This window comes from Syngnathus acus, chromosome 8, assembly GCF_901709675.1.
Source record: "Syngnathus acus chromosome 8, fSynAcu1.2, whole genome shotgun sequence".
NCBI lineage: Eukaryota > Metazoa > Chordata > Actinopteri > Syngnathiformes > Syngnathidae > Syngnathus > Syngnathus acus.
Genome location: NC_051093.1, coordinates 3121571 through 3138081, shown reverse-complemented (window position 1 = coordinate 3138081; position 16511 = coordinate 3121571). Strand labels below are relative to the sequence as shown.

The following is a 16511-nucleotide window of genomic DNA, read 5'->3' as shown; positions in this document are numbered from 1 at the left end:
GCATCATCGCCAGCCACATGATACAATACTGCCACCTAGTGCTCCGAAGTGCCAGGGAGGACTATGGTGCACAGAAAGACAGGCAGGTAGGCAAACAACTGGATGGAGGCCAGATAGATTTAGAAGGGGAGGTTTTATTTTGGAATCCAAAGCCTGACAGGATGTAGAAATGAAATGGTTTCCGGGCATACACTCGGAGCCCCGCCCCCATCTGTCTGTGCCATCTTGAACAAAAACGGCGGATGAAAAGAGCCCAGACAAAGATGGGGAGAATGTTTTAAAGAGAGATTTTAAACAGCCCGTTTTTGAGTATTCCTCTCAAGTGGGACGTATTGGACCGGAAGCGGAGCTCCGTGAGCGAACAACAGCCACACCCGGCAGAACAGCTAAGCTAACGTTAGCAGCTAGCCAGGCTAAGCTAACGTTTAGTACGAGTTGAAAGTTTCCAGTCGCCCCCACTGGAATACACTTGAGTTATTTATTGCGTTTGTCGTGTGATTTTGAGCTCGAGAGGCTATGAGCGAACGTCGTGTGGATGTCGCGCCGCTGCCACTATGAGGACGCAAGCTCGTTAGCTCCACTGCAAAGCGCTTGTTTTTTCGTTCCGCAGCGGAACTGCAGTAAGCCGCGGTGAGTAAAAATCTGCAACAAACAAGCAAAACAAATAATTGGAAAAAATCAAGTAATTAAAGTGTTTCCGAACGGGCCGCAGGGGTGACATGGATGTTCTAGCGCTCTCTCGTCACGCGTCTCCGCTCATCGCCAGCCAGTATTCCGGCTGACCCACTTTTGGACAAAGTGCACAAAGCGGAATGTAAAATAGGACAAAGTGGCTCCGTCTGGCTGGGAACAATCGTCCATTTGTGTTCGGCTCGCAGTAGCCAAGGCTGCCTTCATATTTTGTGTCTTTTGAATAGGAGCTGTCATGCTAAATCGCGGGTTAGCTCTGCTGACGTCACAGCTGGTCCCGATCCAGTGTGGCGTCTTTTGAAGTCAGTATTGTCAGGTTGTATGCAGTTCAGAGGTTTGTGGTTCCCATCAGGCTTCCAGCTTTATGTGAACTTCTATTGAGATTTCCCTTAACATTTCTTTAACATTTTGGTACATCTTAACCAGTAGTGCCAATCATTGTGGAGAACACTGACGATTTACTGGCGATAAGTCAATTTGTGCCATCTATGACGTGCTTCCAGGTCCAGTCGATGGCGAACTTGGATGAAAAAAACTCTTATGGAGAGGCACTTCTTATTACGTAATGTTCTGGTACATCCTGGCCTGATTGGCAAGCGGTAGCTGTCACCCAAGCCTTATACAAGATTGGTCTCTTTTCCTCTGGATTCAGGCTCTTTTTGCGCCTTTTGAACGCTGCTGCGTCAGCTCGCATTATCCAAACGTGTAACAAGAGTCACGCGACGACGCTCATTAGGCACCGCTGACGAAGCAATGCACATGAGTCATGGAAGGCTTTGTGGCCAAACAAAGACACAACGCTGCGTCTTTGACTTCCTGCTTTAGTTTGTGCTCTCTACTTTGCGGCCGCTCGTTTCCTTGTGACGCCGCTTTGTTTGTCAGGCCGTTACGTCCTCTTCCTTCCTTCCCTCCCGCTGGAGGCCACTCAAATGTATACATGGAAATTTTGAAAGAATGCCTGCGCGTACAGGGGGGGGGGGCGTTCGAGTGGCCCACAGGCTTTTTTTTGTGCGCTCACTGAATCATTCGCGGCTGCCTGCTGATTATGTTTCCTGTCACAAGCGCGGCAACACGCTTGAACGACGTCCAAATGCTCCACACGCTCTCCTCACACTCTTCTAAACGGCCGAGATAACGCCGCAGATAATCTTACATACATGCAAAAGAATCTGTAACAGGGTCAAACTGGTCCTGTATTCATTGTAAAGGCAAAAAGGTAGGATGCCTAGTATATAAAATCAAACTTTTTTAGGGATAACCGAGTACTGATGTCACCTTTCTGTATCAGGCGCTTTTATTGTATAAAAAAAACATTCATGCGCTGCCATTTTGTTGCTCCTACGCTGCTCCGCATGCCTTCCTCTTCCACCGCCTTTCACATCCCAGCCATGTGGGAGCGCATCCCGAGTGCGCACAGATGAAGATGATGTAACATTGTATGATGTTCTGCTTTTGGCACTCTGGTTCCCCCGCTAGGCCCTGGCCATGCCCTCGAGCGCACGGGCGGGCAGTCTGAAGGACCCGGACGTGGCCGACCTCTTTTGCAGAGATGACCCGGAGAAGCTCTTCGCCGACCTCAGGGAGATCGGCCACGGCAGCTTTGGAGCCGTCTACTTTGTGAGTTGTTCTCTCGCCGCCTCTATCAAACCATTTTGACTGGCCAAGCCTCACCATCTCCGTCGGCTGACTCACCTTCAGGCCCGGGACGTGCGCAACAATGAGGTGGTGGCCATCAAGAAGATGTCGTACAGCGGCAAGCAGACAAACGAGGTGAGCCGACGCCACGCTGATGAGCGCTACGAAAGCGAGGCTCGCTTGACCCAACTTGCTTGCGGCGTGTCGTTGTGCAGAAGTGGCAGGACATCATCAAAGAGGTCAAGTTCTTGCAGAAACTTCGCCATCCAAACACTATCGAGTATCGAGGATGTTACCTGAAGGAGCACACGGCGTGGGTACGACCTCACCACTTACTTTGACGCTGTTTTGGTGTACCTTAATGCAACAATGTATTTTTATCAGGAGAAATAAAGCAAATCCTGGAAGAGAAAAAACCTTTAAGCAAAAATATTTTATGCGCTAAGCAATGTATGAGTTGACCACTAAGTAGCCCACGCAAAGTTTTCAAGATTTGTTTTTCAAAGCACGTCTACTGTGTGTGCAGCTGGTGATGGAGTACTGCCTGGGCTCCGCCTCCGACCTCCTCGAAGGTGAGTCGGAACCTGTTCTGGTGGCCGCCGCTCGACTCTTTTTACTGGCGTCTAACACGCTTGTTGTTGTTTCCAGTTCACAAAAAGCCTCTGCAGGAGGTGGAGATTGCTGCTATTACCCACGGCGCACTGCTGGGGCTGGCCTACCTGCACTCTCACAACATGATCCACAGGTGACCTCTTACATTTGATTCATTTGTGTCACATGTTCCAACCATGTGACCGGAGTGTTGCCTCCCCCAGAGACGTGAAAGCAGGTAACATCCTGCTGACGGAGCCCGGTCAAGTCAAACTGGGCGACTTTGGCTCCGCTTCCATCGTGGCCCCCGCCAACTCCTTTGTGGGGACGCCCTACTGGTGAGTCCGCACTTTTCGGCAGCCGCTTTGATTATCTTCGACACTATTTTGTGTATTTGTATGTGTGCGCAGGATGGCTCCAGAGGTGATCCTGGCTATGGACGAGGGGCAGTACGACGGCAAAGTGGACGTGTGGTCGCTGGGCATCACCTGCATCGAGTTGGGTACGAGATGCAATCGATCAGCATTTAAACATCAATTCCTCCACAATCACTTTGTGGTTGAAATGAAAATGTTTCCCGAGTTGGATGCAAGTCTTTCATGGAAGTCCATAAGCTGGGCTAAAAATGTGCAATTGTGTTGTCACAGCGGAGAGGAAGCCCCCCCTGTTCAACATGAACGCCATGAGTGCCTTATACCACATTGCTCAGAATGAGAGCCCCATCCTGCAGTCCAATCACTGGTGAGGCCTTTTGCTTTTCTGCCCATCGGCGGACACCCTAACTCCCTCGCTTTCTTTCGGTCAGGTCCGATTCCTTCCGCAACTTTGTGGACTCCTGTCTGCAGAAGATTCCGCAGGACCGGCCCACCTCCAATGTGCTGCTCAATGTGAGAACATTCATCAGTTCGAAACGTCAAACAAAATAGTTTCCTCCCTTTGACCAAAACACAATGTTTTGGGTTTCTTTTTGGTCTCGGAATGAAATTGATGTTTACCAAAAAAACGTGCATTTGCTTCTATAATGGCTTTCTGTGATATTAAACTCCTCGCCGCCGCGTGTCTGTCCAGCATCGCTTCCTGTGCCGCGAGCGTCCCCTGACGGTGGTCATGGACCTGATCGCCCGAACCAAGGACGCCGTGCGCGAGTTGGACAACCTGCAGTACCGCAAGATGAAGAAGATCCTCTTCCAGGAGACGCAGCAGAATGGCCCCATGTCTGAAGGAGCAGAGGACGAGGAGGTGAGCTGATAGAGCGCTTCATGGGTTTCTGAAAGATATCATACGTGTGTGTTTGCGCATCAGGAAGTGGAGCAGTACCTGTTGCGCACGGGCACGGTCAACAGCATGGAGAGCTCGCAGTCGGTGCCCAGCATGTCCATCTCGGCCAGCTCTCAGAGCAGCTCCGTCAACAGCCTGGCCGACGTCTCCGATGACAGCAGCGGCGAGATGGCCATGATGCAGGAGGGAGAGCACACGGTCACCTCCAACAGCTCCATCATCCACCGGCCCACGGTAAGGACGCAATAACCGCCACTCAACGTCTTCTTGAAAATCACTAATAGACAATGTCAAAAACGTTTTTTCAAACATATGCGAGGAGTAAAACCATTTCAACGCATTTCAACTAATTTAAGTGTGACGGTGTTCAGGTGCAGGACAACATCTACGATGACCCTTACCAGCCGGAGCTGGAGCAGCCCCAGGCTCCCTCCGCCGGCCGTCGCAGAGCCTACTACCGCAACCGAGACCACTTCGCCACCATCCGAACTGCCTCCTTGGTACGACCGGCCCGCCTCCTCCTTTTCCTGCGAGCAAACCCGCATTACACTCAACTCCCGTCCCATCCGCAGGTGACCCGACAGATCCAGGAGCACGAGCAAGGCTCGGCGCTGCGGGAGCAGATGTCGGGATACAAGCGCATGCGGCGACAGCACCAGAAGCAGCTGATGGGCCTGGAGAACAAGCTGAAGGCCGAGATGGACGAGCATCAGCTCAAGCTGGACAAGGAGCTGGAGAACCAGAGGAACAGTTTCTCCTCAGAGGCCGACAAACTGGTCAAGAAGCACCAGGCCATCCTGGAGAAGGAGGTGAGCGCCAGGACTTCAAAATAAAATCTCTCCCACTTCAATCCATTCACTTCCCTTTTCCCTGTAGACCAAAGCAGCCCTGGCAGAGGAGAAGAAGTTCCAGCAGCACATTCTGGGCCAGCAGAAGAAAGAACTGACCAGCTTACTGGAGTCGCAGAAGCGCCAGTATCGCCAGCGCAAGGACCAGCTGAAAGAGGCAAGAAACATCGGCCAGCTCGGCGGACAACCGCCTGGGTTTCGCATCTGACGGCGTCCCTCCAAACCCCGACAGGAGCTGAACGAGAACCAGTCTACCCCTAAGCGGGAGAAGCAGGAGTGGCTGATCCGCCAGAAGGAGTGTCTGCAGCAGATGCAGGCGGAGGAGGAGGCCAGTCTGCTCCGGAGGCAAAGGCAGTACTACGAGTTGCAGTGTCGGCAGTACAAGAGGAAAATGCTGCTGGCTCGACACAACCTGGAGCAGGATCTACTCAGAGAGGTACCACCCCAAAGTGCTCCTTTTAAAGATGGGATCAGGTCTGAGGGCCCACTTACCAAATGTAGCAGTCACACCCTTCCATCGCCTTCTCCGCTTGATCTTTGTGCCCCCACCTCCCCCAACAGGACCTGAACAAGAAGCAGACCCAGAAGGATCTGGAGTGCGCCATGCTGCTGCGCCACCACGAGTCCACCCAGGAGCTGGAGTTCCGGCAGCTGGGCTTAGTGCAGCGGACCCGCGCCGAGCTGATCCGAACGCAGCACCAGACGGAGCTGACCAACCAGATGGAGTACAACAAGCGGCGAGAGCAAGAACTGCGCCAGAAGCACACCGTGGAGGTGCGGCAGCAGCCCAAAAGCCTCAAGGTGAGTCCAAAACGATGTCCTCCTTGTGTCAAGTGGTGTGAGGAGTCCTGACGCTGTGCCGCTTGCAGTCCAAAGAGCTGCAGATCAAGCGTCAGTTCCAGGAGACGTGCAAGATCCAGACACGTCAGTACAAAGCCTTGCGCAACCACCTCCTGGAGAGCACGCCCAAGTCGGACCACAAGGCCGTGCTCAAGCGCGTCAAGGAGGAGCAGACGCGCAAGCTGGCCATCCTGGCTGAGCAGTACGACCACTCCATCAACGATATGCTGTCCACGCAGGCTGTGAGTAAGGCAAGGAAACACCCCCCCCGCGCACCTTCCACTCCGCCGCACCTCGACTGCCACCAGCCCGCACCTCTGACGAGGATTTGTTGTCCCGCCGCAGCTTCGACTGGACGAGAGCCAGGAGGCGGAGTACCAGGTGCTCCGCATGCAACTGCAGCAGGAGCTGGAGCTGCTCAACGCCTACCAGAGCAAGATCAAGATGCACACCGACACGCAGCACGAGCGTGAGATCAAGGAGCTTGAGCAGAGAGTGTCCATACGCCGCGCGCTGCTCGAGCAACGGGTACGGCCGCCGCCACCACCGCCGCCGTCTTTTAGAGTTTGCCCCTGACGATGGCGTCTTGCGGCTTTCAGATCGAGGAGGAGATGCTGTCCTTGCAGAACGAGCGTTCAGAGCGTATCCGGACGCTTCTGGAGCGGCAGGCCCACGAGATCGAGGCCTTCGATTCGGAGAGCATGCGTCTGGGCTTTAGCAGCATGGCGCTGAGCGGCATCCCGGCCGAGGCCTACAACCAAGGCTACCCCGCCCCCAGCCCCTCCTCAGGCTCGGGGGGCTGGCCCTCGCGCCCCGTGCCTCGCTCGGGAAGCCACTGGAGCCACAGTGTGCAGAACTCTGTAGCCGCACCATCTTGGCGCGGTCAGAACCACAGCGGCAGCTTCGTCCGGACGGAGTCGGTGGTGTCGTCGCACGGCTTCGGGAGGGACAGCGACAGCGGGAAGGGCGGCAGGGCGTCATCGTCGTCCTCCTCTGCGTCGTCTTCGTCATCCTCTTCGCACCACCACCACCACCATCACCAGCAGTCGCAGCAGCCTCCGCCGCCCCAGCCTCACTACCTCCCCCAGCACTACCAGCACCACCAGAGCACGCCGCACCTCTACCGCGACGAGAGGGATCGTGCCCGGGAGTGGGCGGGGAGCGGCGGCCACTATTCCCATCATTCCCAGGGCGGGCACCACCACCATCACCCCCATCTGTCGTCCCACGCCTCCTCCCAGTCCCTGGCCCTGCTGCCGCCCCCTCCTGTGCCTCCACCCGTCTCGCTCCCGTCCTCCCCTCCGTCCTCGGCCTCCTCGTCATCTTCATCTCAGGGAGGCTACGGCGGCGGCGGCCTCGGGGTACGTGGCCCCGGCTTGATGGCCCTCAGGAACAGCCCCCAGCCTCTGCGCAGGACGGCCTCGGGAGGGCCGGGCGGCGGTGGCGGCGGTGGCGGCAGCGACGGCGGCTTGAGCCGGAGCACATCGGTCACATCGCACATTTCCAACGGCTCGCACCTGTCCTACTCGTGAGGATTCCGCCCAGAGACTGTCAACTTTTCATTTTTAATTGCTTCACGTGTCGTTTGCAGTTTTTGTTGCACAAGACCAAGTTTGAGATTTTGCTCTCGGACGTCGCGTGGCGCTTCCTCTCAGCGAGCGGTGCTTTTTGAAACCACTCCCACTTTGTAAATAGGCCCTTCTCTTCTTTTCGTGTTTGATGCTGTTGAGCAGAGATTGTCTAGATAGCCACATCAACAAACCACTCCACGTGCCAGTCTTCCCTTCACCGCCACTTTGGCGAGTTAGCTTAGCGCTCGCCCAGTCGCTTCGACGTGCAGTTGGCTTAGCTTAGCTATTTGCTGTGGGTTTGAAAAAAAAAAAAGACATCCCAGCTAGCTCCAATTTGTAGTTAGCTTAGTTTAGCTTTGTCTGCACCGTCCAGCGTAAACTCAGTGATTTGATTTCTTTGTGGGGGTTCATTTTAAAAAGTTATTTTTATAACTAAGACTTTTAGGGAGAGAAAACATGCTTGTTTGCTCAACTAGCAGGCTACGTCATGTCACATGACACATTACTTTAAGTCTGGTCATTTTATGCTAGCACGCTGTGTTATGACATGGCACGTGTTGTAACTAGCATGTTACGTCACAACACAAGCACCTGTTCCGTTGTGGCGTGGCGTGATGACATCACCACACGTTACAGTACGCTGCGTTACAGCCTCATTCCCCACCTTCGGGTCACCCACAAACTTGCTTTATGCTCTTTTCTGATAGCGTCTGTTGAATCTCAATGTGAACGTTGCGCCAGTGTACATAGCCGTACTAACTCAAAGAGCATCTTTGCAATTATAAGGATTATTTTGTCATGTGACCTACTAGCCCAATAGATGCTACTGCTGTCGTATTTATGTCGGATGCCATTTTTTTAAAGCTGCATTCCGCAGGATTTTGCCCCAACATATTTTTCATATCCTTTTCATTTGGCCATTTATGAGTCACACAGATTGACACTTTAGATGTTCACAGTGGATATTTCTGCGGTTGTGGCGACATGCGCGTTCTCGTGTAAGCTCGTTGTTCCTTTAGAGTGGTGACCATTTTGCTGTATTGGATTTTACATCCGTTTTGCATTCCTCAGACCCCCACAGTTTCTCAGATTTTGTTTTTGGTCCACTGGTGCCAGTAGCGGTTAGAAACGCAACATCCTGCGGAATCCAGCTTTTATGCTAAGTTTAATTTTTTTTTTTTTTTCTTCTTCCAAAATGTGACTGCCAATGTTGACCACTCTGTGGGGAAGAATAAGCGCAGTGCAGCATTGCTGTGACAGAATGACATGAAGTCCATTTCCCAGCATTCCTTGTTCTTGTGTCAGTATTAGCATGTGGAGCAATCCCACAATCCTTTGGTGCCATGTTCAACTTGACTTGATTTTGTTTTCGTTGTGTGTGTACGTGCGCCTGCGTGTCCGCAGGGGTAGAAGTGCAGAAGCATCATCAGGCCGCTTCCTCCCGCCGTGGCGGAGGAGTGCAAAGGCCGTTTTTGGTTGTCTTGTCACGTCTACCTCATTTGCACTGATGGTCAAAGAATGTTCGGCTCGTCTGACAAATGAGCGACATTTCACCTTTTGACTTGTTTTTTGTGTTTCGTTGTAACATTTTTCCTTTGGTGAGTTGAAGCTTGAAAAGGCACAAAAAGTAATGGGAAAAAGGAAGCACACTTCTCGGCTCTCCCGTTAAAGGAGTAAAAGTTTGGGGAAATGAGGCGGATACGATGCAGTCCTCGTTTCCCACAGGCGGACGGTGCAAAGATTATTTTTCTAGTTTTGAAGTCAGGAAGAGAGGGGCTCACCATTGCAAACATGCTTTAGGATGCTTCTCTTCTCAAACATCAGGATTTCTTTACACGTGACCGTGGGGAAAAAAAAAAAAAAAGGAAACCTTAAGGGGAAAACAATTGTACAGAAACGTAACAAAATACTTTTGGAAAATAAACAAACATCAGTACATTGTGTTGTTTTGGATGTTTTTGTCGCGTTACTGTCCTCTTCCCCCAATTCTATTAGTTACCTAGCATTTTGTAAAAATGTTTCTTTTCTAATTTCGGTATTTTAAACACTTGCCGTTGCCTTTTTTTGTAACCGCCACGGTGCCGCCCTTAAATAATATGATCATGATAATGAATTCTAATCAACATCGACGCTTGCGGGGTTCAGACTGGCGACGACGAAGCTAAAAAATAGACCTGTAGCGGTTAAAGGGGAGGTGCCGATGTGACGTCACAACCAGTCATTCTCACGATACCGGAAACACAACTATCAAAAATATATATGTAAACAAAAATATTTAGTTCCTCACCGGAATGATTCCCCCATTAAGTCTTCTCGCAAAAATGAGTGTCTGCTAACATTTTCCAGTGAAAACATGAGTCGCTAAAAAGAATCGTTGGTCGTGTGTTTCGTTAGATCCAGTGTTTTAGTGAAACGCAAAAATACCGGAAATGATTGTCTTGTTTGAAGACTTGAGCGGCAGCTTGACGACAAGGAAGTCTTCAGTGAGCTTCTTTCCACGATTTAGCCACAACAATATAAAAAAAACAAGACAAAACCCTTTTACATCTCGGCGACTTCCAAACGCAAAGATGACACAAGAAAATATTTTCCTCTTCGTTCCTAATCTGATCGGTGAGTTTGTGACGCGGAACACCGGAGGGAAGAAGCTAAGCTACCTGCTGCCAATTGCTACTAAATGGCAAATGAATATCACAACGCATTTTGCAAATGTCACAATTTTATTTGAATGATTGGTAGGATTATTGATCTATGATCTTTAGAAACATTAAAATTAAACATACATTAAAACCACTACAGTACGTCTCTTCCAAGGTGAAACCTAAGTTAAATGTTCTCTTCCGCATGTCATCTTATGATGTCACTTGTAAAGATGTCAAGCAACATTTCTCATCAACGTATTCCGACAACAATAACAAAAAAAGGTACCTTCCCTGATTTCAGCCTCTCAACTGTAAACCTCTGATTTCTGTAGCTGTTCATGAAAGCAGACCGATTGTCTTTGTGGTGAATCAAAACGTTTTCAAACATCTGTTTTCACCTTGAAAAACAGTGATCAACCCTTTGGTCTTTTATCTGTCCACGGTTTGATCAAACCAGGAACAGAATCGTAATCCATTTATGTTTGTGCATTTTCAGCGCTGTCAGACAAGTTCTGTTGTTTGCTTTCATTTCTTGACCATGTTGAGAAATGTGTTGTTTTGCTTGCATGCAGGTTACGCCCGCATTGTACTGGCGCTGGTGTCCTTCCTCCTGATGCCCTGCTGCCCGATTCCCGCCTCTTTGTGCTATATGCTCAGTAGCCTGCTGGACGCCTTTGACGGTCATGCCGCGCGGGCCCTCAACCAATGTACGTGCGTTTGAGTTTATTGCTCAGGATGATTTCTTTTTTTAATTTATTTAACTGATGACTTGATGATGACGAGGCGCACGCGTGTGTGTGTGGGGTTGGCAGCGACACAGTTCGGCGCCATGTTGGACATGCTGACGGACCGCTGCGCCACCATGTGCCTACTGGTCAACCTGGCACTACTCTACCCATCCTACGCCTTCCTCTTCCAGCTCAGCATGTGCTTGGACATCGCCAGCCACTGGCTGCACCTGCACAGGTGCCACGCTTCCTGTGGGACGGCCCCGCCCCTTCCCGCCTGCCGCGCTCGCTAACCATGCGTTGTACGTGTGTGCAGCTCGACAGTCAAGGGTTCGGCCAGTCACAAGAGCATCGACCTGTCTGGAAACCCACTGCTGCGCATCTACTACACTAACAAGGTCACAGTTGCCACTTGGCACATAACACTCTACCGCCAACCGTATTTTTAGAGAAGAGGTCAAGCGTGCTTGCTTGGAGCACTGACAGGTGTTGTGTATGTGTGTGCAGGTGGTTCTGTTCTTCATGTGCATGGGCAATGAGTTCTTCTTCTGCCTGCTCTACATTCTTCATCACCTGCAAGAACCCAGTGGTAACTTCCACACACAATTTTTATACTTTTGTAAAATGTTTTTCTGTGGATGCCCTGAGATATCCTTGCCACCCATGCCCCCTTCTCCCCGCAGGAAAAAATTCTAGCTCCGCCAATGATTGTAACCCTGTTTGTTACAAAACCAATGTTGCTGGTGTGTGTTTCAGCGCTAGTGTACTTCGCTCTTGTAGCGAGCGGCGTGGTGTGCGTGATGAAGTCATGCATCAGCGCAGTGCACCTGGTGACAGCCTCTCAGAACATGGCCGCCTTGGACGCTGCCCAGCGTGCCGCCGCTGCTAGGAAGTCGCAGTGAGAGGGTCCACCGCATGGTCATCTTTTGCGATTCGGGGCTTATTTGACAAAAATTTGTCAGATTGTCATTCGATCATGTGGACACATTTGACATCTCTTCACAGTGTTTTGTTTTTGTGGTCACATGGGGGCAGCTGACCAAAAACAATCTAACCAAACTTGGATCTATTTAGTGGTTTTAGAAGCAATGGCTATCTGGACAAAAACAGTGGAGCAACACATGTAGACAGATGGTATAAGAATATGCACAGGCATATATTCTTTATCCTCTGTGAAGACCAAACTCAACACATCTTACTGAGCTCTGACCGTCTCAGTGGTTGTCTGTGTATTATACTACCCCCAGGTGGCCATGACGCATACTGTTGAAGGAACGTCATGATGTCCACTGACTTAAAAAGAAAAAATGTGACAAAACTATTGGATAGATTATTATGTTTTAAACCTTATCATGACTGCCTGTTTTTATGAAGTCAAATATTTTAGAGTGCTACTTTTCTTATTTATGGGGCAGGGTGCTTGAACGGATTCATTTGCATCCATTATATCTTTACTATGTCTGGGGCTGCATAGTTGCAGGTGCTTTCACGTGTGCTGTTTTTTTTTTTTTCTTCCTCACTCAACTTTTGAATTTAGCTCAACTCGTCTCAAGTTCGATTGAACAGGAGAAATCTGCAATCGCTTGCTTGTGTCTGATCACGTGAAAAACGCACATTTTCTCGTGCGGAGGTTTTTGTGGCACCAAGTATTTTTTGTGTAATGAAATATAAGCAACGTGTAGAATTTGTTGTTATTATTATTAAACACTTGTTTGTTGACTGCTGTAAATGCATTTCGGACAACTTGTATTCCTGCCTTTTTTTTTTTTTTTTTTTGCTCCTGGGTGGTTTTAAAAAGTATTAAATAAAAGCAAGGACGCAGCATTGAGACCTGTGTGGATGATGTTTGGATCACGTGATGCGTAATTTAAGTCGACAGACACAAAACGGCGGCGGCTGGTGGGAGCAGGAGTGCAGATGCGGCGACCGGGGGTGTTGTGGTTTTGCCTCTGCCGAATGTCGGCCTTTATTCGTCAAGAGACGACAAGACATCCGTGAGCCAGTACTTTCCCTTTAATGCACAAACGACGCAGCGGGACAAGACGACATTTAAAAAAAAGGGAAAGGAGGAAGGACAGCGAGGGAGGGAGGGAGAGGAAAAAAAGAGAAAAGATGTCACCCCGTCCATTCAAACACCGAGGCGGAGCCAGGGACGGCGGCCGATCGGCAGCGTCCTAGTCGGGGGAGGAGCACTACGGGAGGCCGAGGCTTGGATCCCGCGCAAAGGCCTCATCCGGAGCTATCGCGAATAAATGTTTGCCAGCGTTTCCATCATTTGTGATCATCTTCATCTTCCTCATCATCACTTCGTCGCTACTTTGCATGCAACATTTTAGGACAGTAGACATACACAAATTGCACAAAAGGTACAATTGGAGCTGGAAAGACAGCCTGCGTTTTTTTTGCGCATCTAAATGCATCTGGTTTGCGGCAAAATAGTCCTGAAGGAACAGGAAGTGCGATTTTGGCAAACGCCGTCCAGTGGTGCACGATTGTTTTGACAATCTGTCATTTTTGAGCGACTGAGCAGCGAGCGTGCGTTTGTTGGTTTGCTCCCCGGCCGACGGAGCCTCCAGGCGGCCTGCCGCTTGCTGACTGGCCGCTGAGCAGCATGGACACTTCGTGGAGCAATTTCCTCTTTCAGGTGAGAGGCAAGCGCTTTGTTCCACTTTACACTTGTGGGGGGGGGGGGTCACACGGGGGTCAGGGTTTGACCCCACCCCCAGCCACCCTCTGCATCCAGGTGTCAGGAAGGGGGGGGGGGTGTAGTAAACCTCTTATAAAGTGCACAACATAACATGTATTTATGTGCATTGTAGTGCAGAGCTAACCACCTGAAAATAAAGGTTTACATGGAGTTCGGACAGCAAATTGTTCTAAATATTATGCACCCTGCAAATCACTTCATGGTGGATATTTTAAGTTTTACATTAAAATGTGTCAAGCAACTTAAATATGTTACTTTTCGATGATCGTGTCTGAAAATAAAGAAGGCCAAGTGTTATTGATTAAATATTGCACCTCTACGTCTCAATTTGTCTGCTTCCACTTGGTGACAGACGACGTCAACTCCAGGCCAGCAGGAGGCGCCCCTGCAGGCGGAGCTCCTCCCCGAGCTGAGCGGCTCCGCCCAAAGTCCGTTGGCCGAGCACCTGGTGGCGCCGCCGTCCACCGTGGACACGGCCGCTCTCAGCGAGGAGCCACTTCCTGGTGAGGGCGTCAGTTAGCTAAATGCTAACATATAATGCTGAATGTAATGTGACCGCCCCCTCCCTACAGTGAAAACCGCGCCGCCCAAAGCGCCGCGCCCCGCCCACATCTGCGCCACTTGTAACAAGGAGTTCAAGAACAGCTACAACCTGCGGCGCCATCAGTCGGTGCACACGGGCATCAAGATGAAGGATCGCGCTGCCCGTGACAAGGATGAGGCTGCCAAAGCGCCCCCCAAGCAGAGCATCCCCCTCTCGCTCCTTCAGCTCGCCCTGCCAACGGAGCCCACCGCTCCCGATGCCTCGGACGCCCTCCCTCGACCGGGCCAGCAGGTGACAGTGTCTGTCGCCCCGGTGACTGTCGCCATGGCGATGCAGCCGCCACCACAGCCCATCCCGTCGACGGCGCTGCTGGTGGTGGGAGCTGCCGCTGAGCAGGTGAGGATTTGATAAGTTTGTGGTGTGAAATACAGAAGTCAACTTTTGACTTTTGCCCGGCAGAATCCCAGACCGGCCGCCGCACCCGCCAATTCCGGCGTCACCGCCAACCAAGTGCGAAAGAACCACGCGTGCGAAGCTTGCGGCAAGGCCTTCCGCGACGTCTACCACCTGAACCGCCACCGGCTGTCGCACTCGGACGAGAAGCCATACTCGTGTCCGGTCTGCCAACAGCGCTTCAAGAGGAAAGACCGCATGAGCTACCACGTGCGCTCGCACCAAGGCGGCGTGGAGAAGCCTTACGTTTGCCCGCACTGCGCCAAGGCCTTCTCGCGGTACGCCGCTTCCGGCCTCGGATCTCGTCTTCAGATTGGCTGAGATGGGCCGCAGTCGTCCTCCTGGCCTGACCATTCACGCAGTTGTTTTCTTCCAGGCCGGACCACCTCAACAGTCATGTGCGTCAGGTGCATTCCACCGAGAGACCCTTCAAGTGCACGGTAACAACCCCCCGCCGCCACCCGACCCGATCCCTTCATCACCTTGTGCTCGCCCGCAGACGTGCACATCCGCGTTCGCCACGCGGGACCGCCTGCGGGCGCACCTGATTCGCCACGAGGAGAAGGTGCCTTGTCACATTTGCGGGAAGCTCCTGTCGGCGGCGTACATCACCGACCACATGAGAGTTCACAACCAATCGCAACACCATTCCTGCCACCTTTGCAACCGCAGTAAGAACACACATGCAGATACTTTTGCTGTCGAAATGACAAGTCGCCCGGTGGCTCTGACGGCGTGCCGCTTGTGCCTTTCAGGCTTTACCACGCTGACGTACTTGCGGGTCCACGCGCAGAAGCACCACGGCCAGGAGTGGAAGGAGAGCGGTGGCGGCTTCGGCGGCGCGGGGCCCGGCGGGGTGCTGCTGTGCCAACTGTGCGGCGTGCAGTGCAAGACCACCACCCAGCTGCAGGGCCACATGGGCACGCACGCCAGCCAGGCCGAGCCTGACCCGGCCGGCCCGGCGGGCGATGCCCCACCCGACGGGGGCGGCGCCGTGGGCCTGCTGGTGACTGACTGCTCCAGCATCAGCGCGCAGACGCACAGCTAGCACACGCGGGGCGGCTTTTGAGGAACTCTTATATCACGATGACATCTCCATGATGTCATCATAACAAACTGTTGGGAACTTGGAAGTCTGAGTGCCATGAGGCCAAGAACTCTTTGAGAGCCTTGAGAATCAGGATTATTATACTATAATATTTGAGTCAACACTAATGCAGCAAGGCACTACACAAAGCTCGTCAACTCACTTCAACATTGTTGCCCGGCAACAAGATGCTGTCAACTTCATTGTTCCTTGGGACCAAGATGTCTTGGCCTCATTGTGCTAGGCTGAGTGCAGAGGCGTAGCCAGGAATTTTTCCAGTAGGGGCGCACGCCCACAGGAAAAAAAATCACCACGCCGTTCGCTGATCGCTAAAACAACATCCGGGTCCGGGAGGCAAACGGTGAATGGATAACATCGCGCACATAGAATAGCGCAAGCACATTCGCGCAAGACCGAAAGAAAAAAACGGCATGAAAATGAAGAATCGAAAAAGCTCGATTTTTTTCAACCGGGGCGCAGGGAGTCCTAACCGGGGCGCCGCCCGGCTCGCCCCGGCTTGGCTACGCCTCTGGCTGAGTGGGATGGAGGTGGGGGGCTTTTGATGACATCTTTACGTTACATCAACATCTGCCGCCAACGCGCAGCCGGGGAAGACTGAGGCAATGAAGGCGGTTAAAATGACTCTCCAGACTTTGTACAAACTCCTGTTTTTAATCCTTAAAACATTCCATGAATTGTCATGTATGTGCGTGTGACGCTGCTGAGATTCTTCAGTGGCGCCTGCATGTGTGTGATTAGCGTGCGTGCACCTTTTGTATACCGTTGAATGTGCTCAATGATGAATTTCACGTGTACTGTACTTTGTAGCCCCCCCCACCCCTGCAGTGGTGCAGCGATGATGGAAGTACATCTGTGCCATCCCACTTTCAATTGAGA

General features: G+C 51.7%; 3 protein-coding genes across 4 annotated transcripts; all 3 read left to right on the top strand.

Annotated features, from left to right (window-relative positions):
- The first annotated feature begins 183 nt into the window (after positions 1-183).
- taok2a (TAO kinase 2a) lies at positions 184-9389 on the top strand. 2 transcript variants are annotated; one of them, XM_037257431.1, is made up of 20 exons: positions 184-630; positions 2167-2307; positions 2389-2460; positions 2541-2642; positions 2852-2897; positions 2974-3070; positions 3141-3254; positions 3327-3418; positions 3564-3657; positions 3722-3803; positions 3985-4155; positions 4219-4428; positions 4566-4694; positions 4767-5003; positions 5071-5199; positions 5275-5478; positions 5604-5843; positions 5912-6124; positions 6228-6410; positions 6482-9389. In XM_037257431.1, exons 2-20 carry the CDS (start codon positions 2176-2178, stop codon positions 7412-7414), a joined length of 3480 nt encoding a protein of 1159 aa, XP_037113326.1. In that variant the 5' UTR covers positions 184-630; positions 2167-2175; the 3' UTR covers positions 7415-9389. The 2 variants fall into 2 exon arrangements, with proteins under 2 accessions (XP_037113326.1, XP_037113325.1); XM_037257430.1 differs by having other exon boundaries at positions 5912-6133.
- Positions 9390-9869: 480 nt separating this feature from the next.
- On the top strand, positions 9870-12563 carry cdipt (CDP-diacylglycerol--inositol 3-phosphatidyltransferase (phosphatidylinositol synthase)). Its single transcript, XM_037257483.1, has 6 exons — positions 9870-10066; positions 10668-10802; positions 10908-11061; positions 11140-11221; positions 11331-11412; positions 11580-12563. Exons 1-6 carry the CDS (start codon positions 9883-9885, stop codon positions 11723-11725), a joined length of 783 nt encoding a protein of 260 aa, XP_037113378.1. The 5' UTR covers positions 9870-9882; the 3' UTR covers positions 11726-12563.
- A 135-nt stretch (positions 12564-12698) lies between these two features.
- LOC119126284 (myc-associated zinc finger protein) lies at positions 12699-15856 on the top strand. Its single transcript, XM_037257460.1, has 7 exons — positions 12699-13467; positions 13883-14033; positions 14103-14470; positions 14534-14805; positions 14904-14967; positions 15027-15198; positions 15283-15856. The coding sequence occupies exons 1-7, from the start codon at positions 13435-13437 to the stop codon at positions 15573-15575; spliced, it is 1353 nt and encodes a 450-aa protein (XP_037113355.1). The 5' UTR covers positions 12699-13434; the 3' UTR covers positions 15576-15856.
- The last annotated feature ends 655 nt before the right edge of the window (positions 15857-16511 follow it).